This window comes from Tetrao urogallus (assembly GCF_951394365.1).
Source record: "Tetrao urogallus genome assembly, chromosome: 7".
NCBI classification, from domain to species: domain Eukaryota; kingdom Metazoa; phylum Chordata; class Aves; order Galliformes; family Phasianidae; genus Tetrao; species Tetrao urogallus.
The window spans coordinates 27,906,014-27,929,914 of NC_136820.1; the positions used below are offsets into that span (position 1 = coordinate 27,906,014).

Genomic DNA, 23,901 nt, shown 5'->3' on the forward strand with positions numbered 1-23,901 from the left:
GAATTTTAATGTTCTTCAGATAGCACAAAGAAAATAGTTAACTAAGGTAAGAACTATTATTTTGCAACATTAATAAGTGTTCATTTATTATATAAGGAAATGCATCCACATTTTTTAAGATAAATACGAATATTCTAAACGCATAAATATTAAAAATGTATTGAAGTGATGTATTTGTATATACACCACTAGATTATTTACAAAGCATATTTTATGATATGTTAAAATAACTCAACAGTTACTCCGCAGACATTTTTTCTGAGAAGCAGTATTTAAAAGCTCCAATCAGTAGATTATAAGTTATTAAAATGGTAACTTGTCCCAGAAAATGTCGGTTGATGCAAGGTCGGGACTGAATTCCTCAGTTCATGATTCAGAATGTCACCATCTACTTTCATGAGGAACTATGCAAGTGCTTTCCGAAACTAAGGCTTCTGCTTTCTTTTCTTTTCCCTAAATATTACAGGCAAGAGTATTTAGGAGTAAAATCCTAGTCTCAAAGCCAAAGAACTTAATGACACCTCCAGAGGTGCCAATATTTCTGCTAAAACAATGAGAGTGATTCTGTATTCAAAGGAGAGGAAAACACTTGAAAGAGAAGGAATGAGAAAGTGAGAGGAAGAGGGGCAGGGCAAGACAAGGCAGGGAGGAGAGAAAAAGGGAAAAAAAGGAAGGAAGCAAGGAAGGAAGGAAATTCCTCGCTTCAGGGCCAACTAATACATCAGATAGAACTTAATCAAGTATTTCAGATAGTATTCTCCCATGTATTTTTCTTAAACTGAGTACTCTAGATTCTATAATTTAAATACCAGAACAGCCAGGTCCAAAAAACCACAAAAATAATCTGTTGATAAGCTTTCTGATCACTGTGATTTGCCTTTTTATTTTCTCTCTCCATTTTGCTTGAATTTTAATGAAATAAATGGGAGTCCCCACATAACTATGCTCCACCTTCCTTAGCAAATGCTTGTATTTATGAAACAAAGATTGGGGCTAATGAAGTGCAGCGTTTATTATATTACTTGTGGGTCATCAGGTGTGAGAGAAGAACTAATAGTCCATCAGAAAAGAAATCATTACTGGTATGCAAAATCAATCCGCAATGCAAAAATTTCTTCTAGAAATGAAACAGATGTTTTTGGCAATGGTAAGTACTCAAAATGCCATGAGCTGGTATATCACAGAATCACAGAATTGTATGCGAATGATATGGTAGGCATTCAAACAGAAGAGTTCACTTCACTAATACAGCCAAAAAATCAAAAAAAGCAAAGCATGCTTTAATAGAAGAATGCATTCATTGTGGCAGAGTCGAATGCTTTACAGTATGCTTCTCTTAAATACCTAGAGGTGGTTCTGGGGATATGCCAATGCTCTGCAACAAAGCTTCTGTCTCTCTTCTCTTGCGGTCTAGGTCAGAATCTTCCTGAGCTGGCTCCTTCTTTTGCTGTAGATCAGCCTCAATTTAAAAAAAAAAAAAAAAATCGTCCACATATAATCAGCTCTAACAATTAAGTGTGTGAAGAATATTCACCATTGATTAGGAAAACTTCAAAATTCACTTAGAACGTTTAGGTAGCTAATTTATACTGTTTATATGTTAGTTACAATACTTTTGCCTGACTACATGAGAAAACTGATCTTTGCAAGTATTTTTTACGGAATGCTAATGGACATCTTTTGCCTCTCACATATCAGATGCAGTTACTCTGTAGAAAAATGGTAGCCAAAGCATTCTTCTGACCCCACATGCCACAACTTGACAGACTGAAAATGCCAGTGTGCTGACTTATTCAGCGAACATGGACACTGACCATAGAATAACAGATATCATGAACCTGATTAAAAAATTACCCCATCCCTACTTCCTCAGGGATCAAGAAATAAAATTCCATTGGACTTTGGTGATGTAGACTGAGGGCCTACATTAGATCCCAAGCACTTGCAGGCAGTAAAAATGTTGTCTTAGAACTTCAGCATCAAACAGGAGCAAAGAAGAGGACTAATACTTTAAAACAGTATTTTGGCAGCCCCTGACACTGACAGCCAAAATTAACAGTCCACCAGATGTCTTCCTCTTTGCTTAGACAACTACATCTTCACAGAATCACAGAACGGTACTGGTTGGAAGGCACCTGTGCAGGACACTTCATGGAGCTTCCATGGGTTAGACTCAGTGGCTAGAGCTGACTACTGGGGTCAGTGGAACATTCCAACCACAACAGGATCTCCACAAGATGTAAAATCAGGCAGGGAACAAAGAAAAGAACTCAGTAGCTTCCTCTAGCCACTGGCTTACCTCCCATCCCTTTAATTCATTAACAGGCTAGTGCTGAACACTGAAAATACTAACATCTAAAGTTCTGCTTACAGAGGACTCACGCAGTGACTCTAGGAGCCTCACTGGGATATGTGCTGGTAATTGCACAAAAATGTCTCTGATGAAAAAAGACAAAAACGATGACCAAAACTGAAACATGGATTTCTTGGATCACATCACATTTCCACAGTAATTCTGCGAAATTCATGTACAATATTAAAGTGTCAGTTTAAAAGGAAACCAGTTATTAGTAAAGGATAACAGGTGCTTTAAACAATAGTAAGTGTTGACATTTGAAGGAAAGGAAACATAATCACTTAATGCTTCTCTGACTTCGCATGAAAATGAATATCCACTCCCTGTCAATTCTCACCTCTGTTCCACTAAGTGAATGAATAAAAAGAAGTACAAATCCCTTAATGAAAAATCTAATGCATATTGTCAAGGACAAATAAACTAATATGTCAATCAAACTTTAACAGAACTGAAGGATGCACCCATGCCAGAAGATGAAAATGCAATTGCAATTATGTTTTACTTTACTGGAGAATAATAATTGTAAATCTGTTACCTTAGCCAGCAATCAAGCTGGTCTTCAGAGAAGAAAATACATATTTAGATTGTAATAGCTCGAAAAAACTCAAGACCTTTTTCTGTCTTTCTGCACTCTCCACTCCCTTTCCATTGAAGGAAAGCCCAGCAAAAAGCATTGTGGCAAATCAATTTTTCTTTCTACACACACATACACATCATGTTGTCTAAATTGTTGTCATCTGACAGCATGTTAGTTTTAAAAGCAATTCCCTCACCCCAACTTTCTTGGCTAAAAATAAGCATTTTGATTTTAAGGTTAGATTGATGTGGCTTTGGAGATCTCATCCCACATGACAGTTACCTTGGAGTATACAATACTGAGATGTCAAAACCTCAGCGAGACCCTTCTGCAGGCATGAGCTATTTAAAAGGCACTCCTGCATATTTACCTCTTTCTTCTTCCTTTCTTCTTCCTTCCGTTTCTTTTCTTCTCTTATCTGAGCCAAGCGCTGCTTTTTGCGCTCAAGTTCTGCTTTTAAATCACTTTTGTCCGACATTTTGATTCTGCTGGAAACAAAATACGGAAACCAAGTTGAAAAGAGAATTAAAAGTTTTCCCTATTTACTGAAAACAGAACCCAACGATATCAAAAATAATGCTTATAAAATTGCTACAAATATACTCCTACATAATTGCTGCCCTTGGAAGAGGCAGGATATTTGTTTTAAACTTCAAGAAATTGGATCAGAATATCTCCAATCACAGAACATATTTCAAATTGTCTTTATTAGAGAGCCACCTTTGTGAAGCAAAGTTCAAAACAATGCTTTAATATTTCTAATGCACTGAAACTGATGCCCTTCAACTTTCATCAGCTTCAGCATCTCTGCCAGACCGTAAGTTACAGATCCACAGTAGAAGAGGATGTACTTGAACAATCTCTGCCCTAAGCAGCCCTGTGTATCTTAGACAACTAGGAATTTAACTGGCAAAAACTGGAAACCTGGTAGCTTTGCTTCTGCACAAGTCTTGAGAGGCTGCCATCCCAGCACTCTCTCCTGTCCCATGGTACAGCCAGGCACAGGCCACTAGCCCCTTTGCAGCCACGGGATACATACAATACCAATCCTTTACTACAGTCCTTGAGCCTCACCGATGCTGCAAAAATTCACAGTCTGAATCACAGATAATGTAACTGCTCTATATCACAATCATTATAGGCTGTCATCTAACTGTATCCACACTGATTTTCTTCTTAGTTACTTCAAAGACAGTCCTGACTATTACAGGCGTTCATGGAAAGAGTTAACTCTCCCCCGACCACATCCACCACTGCAACTCAAAATCAATCACGTAGATGGCAATATCACATATATGTAATGGAAGCCTATTGCTTGCTGGACGCATGGGAAATTAAATGGCAGCTTTCCATTAATGCTAATGAGAACTTCATCCACATTGCTGCCTGGGTGGGATAACAACCAGAAAGTAAACCCATACGGTAAAAATGATGCGGGACTTTCACTTGTCATCAATTGCTCTGCAGTTGTAAGCTTCCTTCTCTTCAGATGACAAAAGCATAATTAGCCTGTGATATGAAGGACATTGGCAACAAAACACCACCTGCATTTTAAGCACAGTCTTGGCCCCAAATGATTTGTTCTCTTCACAAATATTTTCCTCTTACAGCAAAGATGGATAAAACGTGGAATGAGGAAAACACTGAATGCAAACAGCAGGCATAACAGCAGCGTGAGGGATGCCAAAGGGTTAACCATGTGCCAAACACACTGCTCCACAGTCCAACACCCAACTGAAGCCTATCAGCAAGAATCGCACCCATCCTACCAGGGGTCACCACAGATTCTACATCCACTGCTGTTTGCTGCTCATTCCCACATGGGACCTGCTTTCCTTTCCCAGCCCAGGGCCTTCTGGTTCAACCTACAACACAGTAAATGGCACAGCCAAGATGAACATCAAAGCACCAATGAGCTGGACCATGGAGTGCTCTAGCTGTACGCACACTGGGTGCACTAGCTGTACACAGAGGACCACTGTATTTTTTTATTCCTCTACCACTGATCCTATTTGCCTATTTGCAATGATATTTCAGACATTGTTTTGAATGTGAGAAAGAGAGATCAAAATTCTCAGAAAACTTGTATTTGATATGGATAAAACTAAGCGGCAGCACCTTCACTAACTCTAATCTGATCATTTGACATCAGCAAGTTATTTTTCAGGTGGGAAATGCCAGGAGAAGAAACTGAGCTTCTTAATAATAGCACAAGCAGTATTTTGCCTAGCAGCCTGCTCAGGATTTATGGGTGTCTCCTGGATATTGTTGAAATCCTATTTGAAGTCATTTTCCTAATCTGTTGTGCACATTTGAATTCTGATTATGAAGTTTCCCCTCCGAGCCCTTTGGACTAGATAGAGTTTTCACATCCTTTTAGTTCTGCAGTTTAGCAACAGAGAACGAAATCCTGTTTCTATGCAGAAAATATGCAAATGTATTTTAAAGCTCCTAGCAGAGACCCAGAGGGTTTGGCATCCCTTTCAAGCTGTTTGTCAGATATCAATGAATAGCTTTTAAAAATTCATTCCCCTAATGTCAGGGAAGCTAGCTTTTCCCCTGATTTAGGCATCAGCTACTTAATGCCTGGCCCCTTCTTTACAATGCTCCAGTCAGGGTGATCAAATTCTATTATAAGTTTGCCCTATTTTTAACAAAACAAAGCTTACATACAACAAAGATGATGTATTAAATTTCTTTCAAAAAATGCTTGCAGTTTTGAGTTATAGAAAGAAATTCATCTCAAGTTACTTTCTTCCTGTCTGCAGCCATTCCTTAGCTGCCCCAAGCAGCTTATCAACCTCCAAACTTGCCACGTACAGTTTCAGCAAAATGGAGCACCACACATATGGAACCACCTTTCTCAGATGTCAGCAAGGCAGCAGTTAGCACAGAAGGCAGCATGCCGACGCACTCATTGCTCCGCTTGGCATCAACTACAGAGTTAGAACTCTGTATTCATTACTAGGAATAAATTCCTAATAATTGTCATTCTGCATGCTAAAAGGCATGCCACAGGAAGAGAGAGAAAGGCAAGCAGTAAAAAAGGATTTGCTTTTCACGTTCTCTGTGGTGCAAAACCACAGCCCCAGGCTTACGGATGACCTCAGCTTTCCCAGCTGGTCAGAGGGAAACGGTAAGGAGCACATTTTGTAGCAAAGCCATTAAACCATCTACCTGAGCAGGAACACATTGGATCGAATTGGATCCGAGCACTGCATTAACTGTAGAAATAGTTCTCACAGCAGTGCAGCAGCCCAGGGCTCCACTCCTTGAGGGAAGCACATAATCTTGGATCCAGTTTTATTTTATGTGACTCAGGTAACTGTGTCAAGTGACACAGTTCCTAAAGCAGAGTCCTACCAGCCCAGACCAGCTTACAGACCAAGTGCTGAGACGCATTTGTGGCTGATGTGAGCTGCCTTGTACAGAGCACTTGCCTGCACTTCCCCCACCCAAAGGGAATTATCCTTTCTAAGAGCCACAGGATAAAGCAGTCTGCTCCTCCTGTTATGATTTTTAATGAAACTTGGCTGTTGTATTTCAAAATGCCCTTTTACACATTCATCGTGTATGCCCCAGAGTCTTCTCTCAGGCATGGAAATAAAGGCAATCGCACTTATGTATGACAGGGCCACCCAACCCCTCATTGGGACAGCACCCAGGCACATGCAAATGTAATGCTGAGGCTTTGAGAACAGCATTCTTGCCCTTCACCACCCATCATACTCCTCTTGCTGCATCTGCATGGCCACAGCACAGATACAGTGCAGGGATGAAAAAGAGAAACCAGGCATCCTAGAATGTGACTCTGCTTTGCCTAAAGCAGATGTCTAAATGAGGTCCAAAAGCCAACAGATTCCCTCCACTGATGATAAAGGGCCCTTGGTTAGTAGTTAAGTTCTAGAAAATCCCATTGTAAATGTCTCAAAGCGAATGAGAAGAATCCTGTCCCTTCTGTCCTCCCAGCAGTTCTTGTTACCCTGTCATACATGAAATAAGAGCTTTTGAAGGCCAATTACTTTAATCTTAAATAATAATGGTGTTTTTGTAAACTTCTCTGCTATACAGAACATACACAGAATGACTCCATCCACTTCTCACACAGGTGGTAACATCTCATGACTATTCCCTCTGTGACAGCAGTAAGCACGTAAACATGGAAGGTGCAAATAACAGTGTTCTATACCTGAACTGACTAAAAGCCATGTAAAGCCTTGTACGGGTACAAGCCAGTTGCCATTACAGCTCTACAGCAAACAGCAGGGTTTTATTAATGATCTTTAATCATAGTATTTGAGCAGGTATGTTTTATGAACCGTTTCTATGAACACTTAACAGCAAGAACAGCTACAGGATCTGAAGAAGTTTATAAGTGCAGAGCTAATATATGAATACTTGCAAGAGTAAACCTGCAAAGCTACAGAGGAACAAACTCATGGACTTGTCAACTATACTCAGTCTGTGGTTTGGACCAAATGTAAGAACAAATAAGCACAAAGAACACAATAAATGGAGTGAAAAAGAAGTCAAAGATGATGACAGGGAAAATTTTTATCAGCAGAAAAAGAAAAGTATTACATCTCCCTTCTCTTAAAGCCTGTACCTTTTTTCTAGAGCATCTCACCTGTATGTCATTGCCAAGCTCATCTGAAAAGAAACTTCAGTTTCCCAAGCTAATAGGAGATGAGAAAGCCTACAGACTTTATTGCTATTTGGCACTGAGAGGATTTTAACACACTGTTCATTCAGCAGGCTGCACTACAGAACTACATTCACCATCTCATGAGCCTCCAAGTCTTTTCTCTTTGCAATTATCTCCATTCTGATTATCAAAGAGGTTCATCAAACATTGTTACATATGGCATTGGTCAGCACATACAACTCATCATAACTGACTGGTTAACACACTTTTCTAAAATAAATAAGCAAGCTGTAATACCTGTAGATGCTTCACACTAAATGCCTGATAAAAAGTCAGTCACTCTTGAGTCCAAAACTGCAGAATATCTATCAAATGAAAGATAAAGTATGTTGCACAATAAGATTGATTAACCAGTAATTTTTGGTTTTAAAAAGCAGCTTTGTAGAGTAGGAGTACTGTTGCTATTGAAACTATTAAAAATGGAGTTTTCTACTGGAAGAAATTACTCATTTCTATACTGCATGGACCACTTTCATCTCTCTTCTATAGAAACAAACACATTTCCTGCAGTTATGAGTATTATACATTTTTACAGTAGAAGACATTCCCATGGGACCTAAATGTGACTTTTTTAAGTGGAAAATATGTATTGAAAGTATAAAATTGTATAAAGCAGATCAACTTCTTTGGTCTGCAAGAAACCAGAGGGAGCTGCTACACTAGCATAAATGCATTCTAATCAATGGTATTCATGCTTCAAACGGGCAAGAGGGGCTGGAAATATTTTCCTGACAGCAGTTTTTAAGTAAATACAAGAGCACCTATTTCATCATGCATTACAATTTCTTCTTGACATCAGTCACATAATCCAAATATTTTTGTTAGATAGACGTACCAATGTTTACAAGGTCACAACAATGGGCAAATATTTGCAGATGCAAAATCTCAGTGCTGGCAGTGTTTTTAGAAGTGTCCCATATGATGAATCCAGAGAAACTGTAAGTAAAATTGGAGATTTTTTTTTCTACATAACCTTGAGGAAAAACACTACAGGCTTTTAGTGCTATATCCGTGTATTTATCCATAAATAAAAGTGGCTGTAAAGTCTTAGGTTTCAGGGAACATATCATTTTTATCCTTCAGCTTTTCCACAGGTTTCTAGCAGGTGGACAAAGGTCTTGTACTTTGTTCTGTGAGGGTTTGCAATCACAGCATCCAGAGCTTTGGTACCGTGCTTCCTCCTGGTTGCTATGCAACAGGTCAGTGTATCTCCAGCCTATTTATTTCAAGGCTGACAGAGTATAAGATATGTGCTCACAGCTGCTTAATTACACTTCCCTTATAATCTATTACCATTTAATCTTCTTGCTCCTGTTCTTCCACAATGGCCCCTCTACAAAAAGAACTCAGTTACAGCAGAATTATGGGGTCCCTACGCAGCAGCATATAAGCAAAGTTCTTCTATTGCCTATTCTTCAGGCACAGGCCTTAGTGGCAATGAAACATCATCTGCTCATCACCTCCTTCTCTTGTGCCTCCTTATCCTCCTAAATTTACCATGACCTTTCCAATTCCAACAAGCGCAGTTCCATGGAAGAGGAAGGCTGAAGAGAAGAAGTTGCTGGCAACAACCTTCTGGAAGTACATAAGAAACACACAGCATTCCAGCTAGAATTGTTAAGAATCCCACCTAACAGGTCACTGTTAGGACTACCTACTAAGAGGTAACAAAGTGGTTTCATAGCTGCCACTAAACTTCTTCCCTTTTCACTGAGTACCACGGAACTCACTGGATGTACCACCTCAAAGATAACTAGACTGTAAAAAAACATCTTTAAAAACCTTATATCTTCCCTCAATAAACATTAAGAGCACAGTTACAACAATCTTGGGCGTGCTGGGAAATAACCCTCAATAATCCAACATGCACTGATTTGTACCTCCCAGAATCCAACTCAGCAATAGAGCCCTAGTTACAAAGAATAAAGTTTTTAAATAAAACCATCAGCTGCATGCTTGGCAACATTTTTGATATTGTGGAATATAAGATTTGGGGGAATTTTTGGTCATTTCCCCCTCTATCAGCTTCTGTTATCTTCTACTGTTTGGTTGTATGTTAACTGTTCCATTCTATCTTTTACAAATTTCCCAGCTAACTTCAGAAAGAAACTGGAAGACTTGGCAAGGTGCTTCAAGAAGTTTCTTGATATTTGAAGAAAACCAAATGCAAGTGATAAATTGGTATGATTTCAGAGATGTATGAGAGAGATGACAAAATTCTCATCCACAGGCTGAAGATCACTTGCCTAGATTTAAAAGAAGAAGAGCCCCGTATTTCATGGTAGTAATTTCTATGTGTCTTTTTATATAATACTCATATTTCAATGATATTGGCTGCTAATACCTCTCCACTCTATCACAACCTCTATAGAATATTTGGTTCTACACAAATCATCATAACAGTACCAACGTGCCTCCCAGGATGTCTGTTAGTCTCTCCTGGAGCAGAACGATGATTCATTTTCTCCTTCCAGCAAACATTTCAGATATTAAAACACATACTTCTATTCCTTATTGGGCAATGGAAGTAAAACAGAAACAAGAAATGGAAATAAAAGTGACCTCTCTGACACTTCTACCCTCCTCTTGAAATAATCCCAGTGGTTTATGTCCAGCAACCTGATACTTAAAGCCATTTACCCAGACATGAAAAATACACACTCTAGTCTCTGTTCCTGGACCAAGTTAATGACAACAGCCAGATAGATATCAAAGATGAAGGGATGCAGGTTTTCTGGAAGACTGACCCAGGTATCAGCTCTTTCTTAAAACACTTTGCTTTGCAGGTGATGTTTGTGAGTATATAATTAGGTTAAAAATACCAATTTAATCTCTGAAAGCAATACACCTGAATCTTTAGAATGATTTAGACTTAGGGAATAGCTCTGGCTGTAAGAAATACGTAGTCTATTTCACATGACTTGTCATCATTTCTAGGGAAGAAAAGTAGAAGGAACAGCACTCTACTCTTCATGTACTTGCCAGTGCCGCTTCTCCAACAAAGTACTAACAAAGCAACCTGAATGACCAGAGTTAGTCTTAGCCAGTCACCCCTGTTGGCACACAGGAAAATGATAGGCTAAGATAAAAAGAAGAGAGTATAAATGCAGATATCTAATGGCATATTTCAAAAGACTTATGAGAACTGCAAAGAGAACCAAGTCCAGCACTGGGAAGGCTTAGACCCTCTTTGAGGTCACTGACAGTAAGAAAACTTTGAGATTTAAGCTTCAGACCTGAAAATGGTCAATGCATTCTAATACATTTGACCCAAAGAATAAACAATGCGATATTAAACCAGAAAAATATTATTTTGTGATATTCACTATGATAGGAGTGCTTAAAAGATTCAGCCAAGTTGAAGAATGCTACACTCAGTGCCACAGAGACAAATAAGAAGAGACTCTTCCAGTCCTGAGGAAGTTTTAATTCAATGAGTGCGCGGTGGAGGAAGGATGAGTCATTCCAGTTTTACCTAGGAAGAACTAAGGCAAATTAAGGCCAAGGGGCTAAAGCCTCTCAAGGGCTTGTTACTACAATGCTCAGCAAGGCCATTTCAGGGCATCTGATCCTATAAAGATCCTTTCTTCACCCCAGCTTCTTACGATGGCCTGGACTGAGAAGTCATCTCGATGAGCAAGCTATCCTGGCAGCATGAAGCTGGTTGGACACTCCATGCCTCATTACACAGCCCTGCCAGAGGACACCTGCCTATGCTCAGCATGCTCAGTACACAAACCCTTCCCAACAGAAGACAAAAGCTTCTTTCATAAAGGTGAGAAAGATTACCCCTCTGTTTTAGAAAACATTGACAAGAAAGAGTCTGCCAACCTCTTCAGTGTATCTTCTCAGTGATTGCAGCAATCCGCCCAAAAGCAGGAAAAGTTTATTTTCAGGAGTATTCATCTTTTGTTGCTTGTTTGTTTTCCTTGAGAAGACCAAAAGCCACCTCCCTAGGGCAGCTGTAGGCCAACAGATTAGAAAGACTACAGGTATGGAGAGTGCCTTCTCAGCCACTGAAGATACTTTTCAGTAGTTTATTTTCAGCAGGAGAAGCAGATACAAGAGAGCAAATACTAGTCCCTAACCGAGGCCCCTGGGTCCTAGTCTTTGTTTCAGAGTAAGTTTATATTATACCCAGTGACTGTTTAGTTTAAAGTACAACACTGTATTTAGTGTCTGGAGGCCAAGTCTTCTCTTGCTGGGTGCTTGATGCAAGGAAGTGAAGAGCCACTTGTCTTTTTCCCCACAGGTGTTTTCAGGTCCAAATAATCTTTAACATTTATATGGAGCAACTTCAGAAAGCACCTTCTGAAGAAGGCATATAGCTTGCTGATTAGAGGGCAGACATAGGTAACATTTTTAAGCAAAAGCAAAAGTTACCTGAGACTCCTTTACACTCCTTTGGGTTTATCTCCCTATAACTAGGGCATACCGAAAGAGGGAGCATGTGCCATGGGCTGGAGTTCCACATGGAGCAGTCTGATAAATGGGCTCAAGAAATGAGTCAACAAGAGGAAGACAGCAGATACTCAGGTTGTAGAATCTGGGGGTTCAAGGGTAAGAACACATCCAGAAGAGGAACTCTGAGGAGTTATTAAACACTTCATCTACTTCTAGAGCTACATCTAAGCAGAAATTTTGAGGATTGCAGTGTGGAATTTGTTTCTTCATCGTTTTGTCAGTCTTGATTTATCTGGTGCTCAGGCACCGTAGCAACTCTGAATTTGAGGAAGTCAGGTAAAAATCCCAGGTTCAAGATACTGTATGCCTGCACTTAAATCCAAGATTCCTACCAAGGCAAGGCTGGCTGTAAATCAACTCTTCTCTCCCATGCACCAGTTGCCACCAGTTATCTTCAAAGGAAGCTCAGTGCTGTAGATATTTTTGGAAAACACGTCCAGTTTTATTAATGGCTTTGAAAATACAGGACCACTGCTGGTGTGCAGCGCAGTTGCAATCAGCCTGGTTGCCATGCCTGGACTTACCACATCAGAAGGTGACAACTTTAAATTCAATACCTGCATTGACTAACCCTAGTATTAAACTATATTACAGCTTTGTTCGAAAAGATTCATATTTCACATTGACTGCCTGATAGTCTTTACTTCCCTGTCCTCTGATTAATTGATACAATGCGAGTAAACAACAAACAGCCTCACACATAAAGGGCTGCTGTGGAAGGCACGGGGAACATTAACAGTAAAGCTGCAAAGACTGTTTTTTTTAATCTTAGCCCCTTCTAGAGAACATAATCTACTGCTGCCTTTTGAGTTTCAACTTTGAATGTATGAGAAAAGACCTAAAGAGCAGCATCTTGTAATTATCAGCTAAAAAGTACTGAATTTGCACAGGATACTGTTAATATATTTGAGGAAGCCCATGCAGGCTGACAAACCAGGCTTGCCTTTTTTTTTTTTTTTTTTTTTTGCACTATTAATCAACTTCCTGTGAAAAAGGAAAATATTGTGGGAAATAATGGGACAGTTTTCCCACAGGCTCTTTTGGTACAAACAGAGAATGGCATCACTGTTCAGGTTTTTTTTTTGTTTTGTTTTGTCTCCAGCACAATACCCTCCTACCCCATCAGCACAATTTTTTTTGTATTATTATTACTACTATGGAGATACTGAAAGGCAGGAATACAACATTCACAGGCTGTGCCAAGCGCGGCAGATTACGTACATGAATAGCCAACTGCACACTAGGGGGTATGATTTAGGTCAGATTTCTTACTTCACTCCAAAAGGTTATAGATTTTTAAGCCATTCATTGTTTAATGCACCACACAGTTTGCACCCATGCGCACACAGAACATTAAATATCTTTTCACACATTTTTCCAGAAGTAATTTGTTTTCCCCAGCAATGAAGACAGGCAGAAGTTGATAATCTGTAACAGACTGCTATGCGTGTAACAAAGCTTTACGGGTACCTTGAGCTTGAAAAAGGGCAAAGAAAAAGGAATTTGTTTTGGGGCAAATGGAGATCTGAAATCCTTTAGGATTATAATACAAAACACTTTCTGGTTCAGCAACTGCTCAAAATGTAACGAGAAACAAATTCACAAAAAAACCCACAATGTCATACAACTTTGAATAACATGATTAATGAAAATGGTGATTCTCTTGTATTATTTCAAGAGACAAACACATTATGAAGCTAGTCACATGAGTTGAGATAATCCCCCAACTTTGTCTGCGCTGTGAGAATCAGAGGAGAAAACCTTTTAAGCACTCAGTCAATGGGACAGTCTTTAAAGCAGTACGAACGCTACCGAATACAACGGGACACACCAGATAGCAGATCAGGTTTCTTTTTTTTATTTTTTGTGACTCTATTTTGTTACATATTTTAATTTTCTCAAAATTAAATACAATACAATGCAATTGCAACCATTTGATATGTCTTTGCCCCAATTACCAAGTGACCTGGTAACCACTCTGATCCTCACAGTAGTGGCCTAACGTGCAAAACATGAAACAAGGACATGCCTTGAATGGTATGGATTTAATACTGCTTTCTATGCACTTTAAAAGCTAAGACCTGTCTTAATGGATACAGAGAGGAAGGGCCAAACAGTTTAAAGCAAAGAGATCCATATTTTCCCAGCAGGTGGTCTAGGACCTCCAGCGAGTCATTCTCAATAGTCACATAGCATTAGTTTGGGAGATAGATTTTGCTCTAAAATTCAGCCTGAAAATATTACGTGTGTGCATTACAACAGGCTTGAAGATATGGAGATACTTAGATAATGAATATATCCTCCTTTACGCTTATTTATATATTTAATCACATTGAGCTGTTTTCCAGTACTTTAACTCCCTGTTTGGGCACAAAACACACTATGTCTTTCTGCTGGACTGAACTGAAAAACGAATTACTGACGAGCGGGATTTGAAATTACTTGCATTACACCATAGAAAGAAGGAAGAAAGGATAAGGAACTAAAACCAGTTCTCTCACAGGGAGAGGTGACAAAAGAGAAGGGAAGACCAGAGAGGAGGGAATCAGTATTAGCAAAAGGGCAAAGAAATGTGAAGAGGAGAAGATATCTACGGAAAAGAAAACCTATATCCTTCAGAGATTGCCTGTGTAATTGTTTTCCGCTCAGTGGCAGTAAATGAGCCCTCTCCCTCTGCTGAATTACTCATTAATTATTCTAGGGCCAAACAGGGACAGGCAGACAGCTCCCAGGGAAGGTGCAGCACAAGATTGAACCAGGTCCGTAAGGGATGTTTGCTCCTTGAGACAATATACCACACTCCTGAAATCAGGCAAGCTGAACCACAGGCATGGCAGCAAGTTAAATATGAAAGCAGATTAATATGTCCTTTTACTCTAAGATTAACAGCCAAGAATCACAAGAGTCATCTGAGCAGTGCCCATTCATTGGGTAGCACAGTTATTTGCACACGGGTGGAAGCAGCAGTTACACGAGATCTCTTCCAAAGACCATTAAGCCAGTGCAATCACTCTTGCTGACTTCAGTAAGAGCACGGAGATACCTCACGGCCTTCAAACAAGGTGCACTGCTGATTCCTGGCCTCATTCTGGAGGCCAGACTCACCCCGAGGATAATCACAGAGATACTCCTGATAGGACCAGTCCTCTGAACACCTCCAGCTCTGTGCCTTCTGCTGCTGCAGGGCACTGCCACGCAATCACCACAATGCTTCTGCCTCAAAGCAGTGAGCAAGAAGGGCTGAACACGGTGAAAGATGCCTCGTCTCCATGAGATCTACACGTCAGTCTGCTTCCAGCTTCCTGACTTTCCTGCCATCTGCCTGGAAGTAGCCATTTCTCAGAAAAGTTGGCAAGCTTATGGCACCTAAAATGAACAGTGTGGAGGAGCAGGCTCATGTATGCTGCATACTGCCTTATTTTGAGTGCTCACAGATGGCCAAGCGAACAACAGCTTCCAATGTCATGTCTGAGTAAAAAGAGCTTGCATGGTTTTAGATGGATAATTACCAAATAGTGAAAGGGACATATTGTGTCTATATGAGACTCAGACAGAGCCGGTGTCTCCCTCAGGCAACCTTCACAGATTTGCAGACACTTTTTTTCCCTAAGATTTTTCAGATTTTCTGTTTTTAAGCTGTGTCATTTCTCCATTACCATTTCTTCCTGCCTATACAGGTCAGCCATGCAGATGATCACACAATCTCCCATCTGGATAGCAAGCTCCTTTACATACATATGAGCATATATTCATCTGTATCACTTGTGTTGCTCCAGTGAACTAAAGTAAGCTACACTGGCTAATCTTAGCACAGTTTTGCTGTACAAGGTGCACTTGGCTAGCACACTCACACTCTACTAGAACTCTTTCTGGAAAACATCCCTTTTATATACACAGAAGTTTATATATATACAAAGCAAATCTATGGTCATTATGGCTTTTTTTTTTTGTGAAAATACAAAAATGTCAGATGAGCAATGCACTAAGGCAATAAAGGCTGGCTGCAGCTGCAAAAAGCATGAGACCATACCTTTGCAGAGGCCAATACTTCCTCAATGGGGACTTCTCTTAAATTTCTCTGGAAGTTAAAGCCCAGGCATATACAAAGATCTTACGGTGAAGATTCCACCACCACCACCTCCAAGTAGCAGCTTGCTTTGGCACCAGGCATAAGGCTCTGAAAGACTCCCAATTACTATCTCTGCTGTTAGTCAGACCATGCTGAAGGAACTCAACAAGGCTCTAGAGACACAGCATCAGTTTATGAGCCCAAGCAGTCCTAGAGTATATTCTTTAGAGCATAATTACTTGAGTTGTCAGTGTAAGTTGGTGAAGCTTCAAAAAAAGGCACGTACACCCTTTCCCTCTATGCTTTTTTTTTTTTTTCTTTTCAGTTTTGCTCCCTTATCTTTCTCCCTCTCCACCCAGTGCCCAGCACACTGTAGTAGTGAGAGCTCCGCCAAGGTGCTCTGCCTGGCTTCCATCAAAGCAGCTGAGTTCTTGGTTCATCACTTTGAACACCAACACAAAAGGCACCTGCTCAACCAAGGCTTTTATCTGTGAGGGATGACATAACAGGAAGCAGAAGCTGGAAAAACACAGACTGGAAAACAAATAAGTGTATTTCAATGAAAAGAGCCTAACAACCAACCAACTACAGAAAGGTTATCACAATGAAATGCACCAGGCTGCCTTTACTTCTGTAGAAAATTTACTTCTATAGAAAGAGTTCGCAGATCAGATTTTTAAAACCTGCAGGATGCAAAAAAGTGTTTGCCTGAATGCTATTTGAGTAACCAGATTTCTGGTAATCACTGCATGTGCGGGGCATGCCTTACTGCTGCTCCTTGAAGGACGATTCTTCTCTTGAACTGTACATAGGAAGAGCTACAGGTAATGCTTGTTTAAAGGTATGCTATGGTTGGGAAGAGACATGGAGAGCTAGAATAACAATCCTGTTAATCTAAGCAATCTCTTCCTTGTGCTATAACACAAGGTCTTCAGAAGTCTTCTGAATAACAAGGAGGGGGATAGCAAGCCACAATGCTTACAGCAGTCTGTGTAAGGGAAGGAGGAGCAGAAGGGGCAATACATTTCACATTGTCATAGATTACTAACACTACAGAGCAGCTGATGATGATGACACTGAGTGCTCCTGGAGGCAAAGACCTGGGTGCACCCCCAGGGCAGGGAATGAATACAGCTGCACTAAAGACAGACATTTTTGCTAAGAATTATAAGGAAATCACAGTGAGAGTGAATGAAATTCATTCCAAGCATGAGACTCCTGCTAGAGAAGTCCTTGTAAGTGAAAAGAAAGTAATAAGAGGAACATAATTGAATCTGAAAGGAAGACACGTAACTTCATCCCATTAACACAGCGAGAACGAGTGAGGCACTTCACCAAAGCACACTGGTAGCAACAGCAGTGAAACTCCTCCCAGAGGCTCTGACAACACCATCTACCAGGAGACAGATGCACAGTGCTGGGCTTTGCATTTCCATTTGGAAACTGATTTTACAGTACTGTGCTTCATAACACTTAGAGTAATTTCAGAGGCAATTCAACATCCTCACACGGAAGCGAGGAGCGAACAAAACCCAGCGTGTCAGGGTGAATTAAGAGGCACAGTGCCAGAGCCATGTGCCAACTTCACGTCAGGTCTTTGCATTTCATGCCTGCTGTATTAGGAGGTTGCATTCCTCAGTCTGGTTATAAGCTTTATTTTATGTGTATTCACAGCTGATTTTTTTTCCCGCTTTTTGCTAATGTCAACATCACTGCAGAAACTTGCTTTGCTCCCATTAATGAGAGAGGGGCTTTGTCTAGGAGATGCCGTGGGGCCTTCGGCTATCTGCTGACCCGGGGCATTCCAGGAGACGTAACTGTAATCACACCCTTTTGACACTGTATAGTTGACCGCCTCAAAAAAGGCCTCTCACTGATCATCCTCTGGCCCTGCCTGCCAATCACCTGGAAAAGATCTCATTCTCCATCTACTATCGCTGCGGACTTTAACAAACCCTCTGTTGCTCACGCAGTGCTAAAAACAAATTAAAGACGGAAAACTTTGTTTTTCCTCCCTCCGCGTTAACCTCCGCGGCGCTGAGGCTCAGAGCAGGCACCCGGCGGCCGCCCTCATCAGAGCAGGTGCGGCCGGTCGGGGTGCTGCCCGCTGCCCCGACCCCAGCTCCCCCATCCTCTGCCGGGGCCGAGCGCGTTCCACAGCGGCTGCCCGCCGGCCCGGCACCCGACGGGAAGGCGGCACCCCGGCAATCCCCCGGTTGCCAGCAGAGCCCCGCGCACCGCCGCCTCAGCGCGGCCCCCACCGGGCCCCGCGGTGCCTTACCTCCGTCGGCGCCCGAGCGATGCGGAGCGACTCCCGTTGCCGCGCAGCTCTCACCGAACCCCGCAGCCCAAATGGCCGCCGCGGCGGTGCGCGGTGCCGCCCGTTCCTGCGGCAGGACCGCCGCCGCCGGCTGAATGTGCTGTCTCACGCTGGACAGGCTCCTCCCGAGAGCTGCCGCCTTCCTCCTCCCGCCCCCTCCTCCTCTTCGTCCTCCCGCGCGCCCCCGGCAGCGACACCCCCCACCGCCGCCGCTCGGCGTCCCCAGGGGCGGCAAGGAGGAGCGGGCGGGGCCGCAAGGCAGGTGGCAGCGTGGGGTGGGGGCCCAGGGCCCGCTCGGACGCTCCCCACTCTAGAAGCCCCCTCAGCTGCTCCGAGGTCCCCTCACTGTCACCTCCCACACGGGCGCAGCTTTCGGCCCGTGACAGCTCAGCCACCAGCTCTGTGGCAGCCTCGTTATCGCTCCTGCGAGGGCCTTGCCATCACCTCCTGCACAGTCCAGCTGTCATCCCCCATAGCTTCCTTCACATCTCCCTTACACCAACTCAGCCAGCAGCTCTACCGCATCTTTTTCATCACCCTTAAAGCAATCTCAATATCACACCATGCCTGCTTACTCACCACCTTCTCTACCACCTTGGTACCAGCTCCATGGTGGCCTGGCTATCAACCCCATTATGACCAGACCAACAGAATCATAGAAACCTTTGAGTTGGAAGGCACACTTAAAGGTCATCTAGTCTAGCACCCCTTCAGCAAACAAGGACACCTACAGCTTCATCAGGTTTCTCAGAGTCCCATACAGCCTAATCTTAGAGGTCTTCAGGGACAGGGCTCCACATTTGCCCTTCTGAGCTACGAGGGTACACTGCTGACTCATACCCAGCTGCCATCCATCAGTACCCCTACACCCTTTTCAGCAGGGCTGCACTGGTAACTCCTAACATTCCCCAGATTGTACTGATAGTGCAGGTTGCCACAGCACAGGTGTAAGACTTGCACTGGGATTTGACAAACCTCATGAGATTCACCTAGGCCTGCTGCTCAGCCTGTTTAGGTCTCTGAATGGCATCCCATCAGGCACATCAGCTGTACCACACAGCTTGATGTCGTCTGCAAACTGCAGAGGATGCATTTGATCCCACAGTCAATGTAATTGATAAAGATGTTAAAAAGCATTGGTCACAGTACTGACCCCTGAGGGACACACCTTGCTTGTTTTAGCAGGATGTACCAACACCAGCCATTGTCATTCCAGGTCCAGCCCTGTCCTGAGAAGTGTGTGGTAGATCCAGACTAGTGGAAAACTATCAAGGATTTGCATCTCATCTTGTTTGTGTTAGACCTAGATGGACTGCACCTGGCCAGGAAATGAAGAGCCTTGAAGAACAATGGCATCCACTGAGGATGAAGACATGGTGATGAAATAATTGTTTCTCAGTGTAATTGGAACTGAAGCAGAGAAGATTTGTGTCTTGTTCTCCTGTAAGATTAATTTTAAGACATCATCTTCTGCTTGTACAGCCTGGGGCATGTGGAAAAATTCTGTTTTTAAGTGCACATTTGGGGCAGTTCCTAGTCCTTTCTGAAAGTAAGGCCCTTCCAAAATCAGATACTCAATACAAATTCGGAAACTGCTGGTTACTTACAAAAGCCTTGGCCTTGGTTTCAACTTGAGCGTACATCTCAAACTTGTCTGAGGTTGTTGGGGGATTGTGTGTCTTTTGCAAATACACTTCAAACTTAGCTGTCATTTAAATTATTCCTGTCTGGTTTCTAAGAGGGCTTTGGATTCATTTAGTACTCCTGAGCTGACAAATCAGATTGGTTTCTGATGAGGTCTGGTGAGGATTCACTATGTTAACATGATATCTTACATATGTGACAAAGATATCTTGGTATCATATACATACAACATGGCATCATATGGTACAGCATGCCATCATACTATATGAAAATATCAAGTATTTATCGAGTGTGAATGAGCACAGCGTCTCTTAACTCTGCCCTTTTGACCATGATGGTCAAAAACCTACACTGTTGTGGCATTTCCTCAACTATTTCATATTAAATGTCCATAGTAGCTCTTAGTAGCCATTAAAATGGTATTATTAAGCACTATTTGTACATCATAAATAAGTCTGTAAAGCTGTTGAGTCCCACGTTTTTGTTACAAAGTAATAGCATTTTATGTTCTATTAACAACTCACCTAGGAATTTATTTAAAACACACTGTAAAACCCTGTCCAGTGAGACACAGTTTTGATACTCATTAAAAGTGGCAATATTTGCTGGGGTGGTCCACTGTTTTTCAAGTACAGAAATGAAACATCAAAATGGTGATGTCAAAGGAAAAGTGAAAACAAACCAACACTTATGAAACACAATAGGTCCAGACAAAAGCTCATTGAGTGGTGGGAGATCGTGTACAAAAGAGTGTCAGCAGCCCTATTAGCACAAAAAAAAAAAAAACAACCACAGCTTCTCTTCAAAATTACCTACTGTGAGGAGATTTGGAGGGAAGCAAGTCTAGCTCTGTATTTTTAATAGGTGATCCCAGAATTGGCAGAATTTGGGAACATGAGAAAAATATGCAGTTAGTCCCATTAAATAATTATCTGAAGGAATATCTAATTTCCCTACAAGCAATGCTCTGTTCTCTTTGACCTCATTCCCGCCACTGTCTTCCATAATTTTCCACAGCATAAGCTCTTGTCATTTTTATTTCTTGTTCTAAAGTAATTTGTATCGTTACTAATTTTACAAAGTGGGATAAGATCTTTACATTTCTAGAAGTTTTTTTTTTTTTTTAACAAAAAGTAGTCATAATCAATGGCATCTTTTTAACAATGCTTCATGAAAAACATTCAGTCATTTCAGTGCACCAGGACTGCCTTAATTTTACGTTTTCTCAAACAAATCCATAATATTATCCAACTCATTATATGCTGCCAGCAGGCATTATGTGATTATGTATTGGGCTTAATTACCAGGTGAATGTGCAGCAGGGCAAAGTTTAAATTTAAAGTTTTAAAAATAATCTTAAGTTCTTGCTCTGTGAACTCATAAGGTAGTATTTTAGCTTCAAACTACGTAATTAGATCAACAGAGGGCAAAATAATTAGCAATTATGCACATCTGACAAGCAGCTTTCTCTTCAGCAAAGGTCAGTTGTACACATACACACTAACCATGGCATCATCTAAAGAGAAATTGGAAATTAAGGGGAAGTTTGGAGCTCATCACAGCCTACTAATTGCATGGGATAAAAGTCTATCCTTAAAATACCCAAAGCACATTATTTGCCTGTCTCCCCTCTTCCAACTTACAGAAACACAATTTTAGAGGTTTCTGTGAACATTTTGTGTAATATATTTGGTTGCTAGACTTGAAATGTCTAAGGGAAGCAAATTGACACCATTTTGTTTTGAAGTCACTTTATGTAGAGATGTTCACGTGCAATTTACTAATGAAGATTGGCTTAAGTTGCTGTGACAGCCAATAACCATTTATAGTGCAACGTGAGACAAATGATTATCAGTGCATTGTATTTCCCTCCCTTAGGCACCAACAACTCCTACTTCACAAAGTGCAGTAACAGTATAACAGAAGTAGGCAAACCCTTTTGGAAATTTGTGCCACAGGAAGATTAAAAATTAATTTCAAAGCCAACATTTGCAGGGCTTAATGCAAATGATGCTACCACTACTTTTCAGACGCTTTGCATGATAGACCTCTGCAGATAATTGAGGATGTTAAAAAATGCCTTGCAGCTTTTCAAAGGCAATGGATTAAACAAAGGATCAAAAGACAGAAAAAAAAAAAAAAAATCAAAGCACCCTTCAGAAAAAAATGTAGAATATCACTTCTAAAGTCAGGTTTATTGTTATGGCACTAATGTCTCTGTAGGGCACTATTACACATGGCTTTAGAAATCTTCTTTTCACAGATGATCTGGTTGCTGGTCTTTCAAGAAATGCATGGGCAGTTGGTTAGTATGAAAAAGTAGTTTAAAGAGAGGGCATTGGAGAGCTTTTCTTAACTGTTTGCTAAAAGCATCTAGTTCTCCAGGCACATCACTGGGTCTTGGGCTGAAATTCCTGCAAGCTGGGATAGTCTGAATATTCACAATAGGCTCTAGTACCAAACAATGAATCTAAAAGATATCTGGCACAAAGTCAGTAATGGTTCCTCTAACAATTGATTTGCAATTAACAGATTCCCATTTCCTAGATCTTTGCTCAAATACATGTGCAAAGCTGAAAAAACCTTAAGTACCTTAAAAAGAAGAATTTTTCCCCTCAGAAAGGAATGGCAAAATTGTGAGATGTGGTACAGAAGTAGAAGGAACAAGGATATCTCTGGTAGATGAGCAAGTTCCATATTGATTAGAAACAATGATTTTTGTGACAATATTTTCTAAGCCTCTTTTCATATTTTGATCTTCACTTTCCTGCAGCTCTGTCACCAAAGAGATTAGTTAGAAGGACAGATAATAACAGTTTCAACAAAGTTGGACTTTGGGCACCCATCTGTACATGCACATAGCTGAGGGACCTGGAAGATAAGGTGCTGGTTTCAGGATTTTAAATCAACCTGATTGCAGTGAGGCATGAGATGCATTGGGTGTCTAGCGCAGGAGTAGCAAGGCTGCAACAAATCATTTTATTCTTACTGCTCTTCGAGCAACAGAACAGAAAATGAAGGAGAGCTAAGAGCAAAAAGAATGGCACTTGCAGGAAGGGAAAATGCCTATGCACAGAAAGCAGCATTTCTCACAGAGCAATCCACATGAGTGCTCTTCTTTCCATCCTACCTTCAAAAAATAGAACAGCAGGCTGCATTCATAATGTTAACCATACACTGTGATTGATATACGCCCCATATTTGCTCCTTATATGAAACTATAAATTCCAAAGTCTACCTACCTATAGAGAGGTTAGTTGATTCATCTGTCAACTGTGATTGAAAAGACTTGGTAAACTGTACTACAAACGTGAAGTGATAATAAGCACCAACTAAAACAGCAATTAACTGGAAGTTAGATCTACATCTCTGTAAATTAATGAAAGGAAACTTAGCAGAGATGCCAAGCAGCATGACTGTGGATTAAAGTTGCTTCTCAAGGTAAAATTAATCCTATGGAATCCTACTCTTCCCATGAAAGATAACCATAATTCTCCAAGAAATTCTTTTTTGTGTCATCCTGAAACTGAGCAGTACAGCACATCTGAAATAGGAATTATGGACATGGCTTCCTGTTTGAGGCTCTGCCTATTCAAACACAGCATTACCCAGGCTTCTGTTTTTGCACTTTTAACTGAGGCATGGAAATGGTACACAAGGAAGAAACGTCTGGAAATTTAACTACTGCCTCTTTAAATTGCAAATGCTTGCCACGTAATGCAAATTGTTCATTTCATTTGAAAAGTTTTGGTGTGCTGGGAAAAGT

At 41.1% G+C, this 23,901-nt stretch overlaps 1 protein-coding gene across 4 annotated transcripts in view; it reads right to left on the minus strand.

The window, feature by feature from the left end:
• Positions 1-3,411, minus strand: part of DYNC1I1 (dynein cytoplasmic 1 intermediate chain 1) — a gene marked incomplete at both ends in the record, with an annotated part of 166,120 nt that extends 162,709 nt beyond the window's left edge. For all 4 annotated transcript variants that reach the window (XM_079538690.1, XM_079538688.1, XM_079538689.1 and 1 more), the window contains 2 exons: positions 1,345-1,459; positions 3,304-3,411. In XM_079538690.1, the coding sequence (XP_079394816.1) occupies positions 1,345-1,459; positions 3,304-3,411 (223 nt within the window). The remainder of the gene's footprint in view (positions 1-1,344; positions 1,460-3,303) is intronic.
• Positions 3,412-23,901: the final 20,490 nt, after the last annotated feature.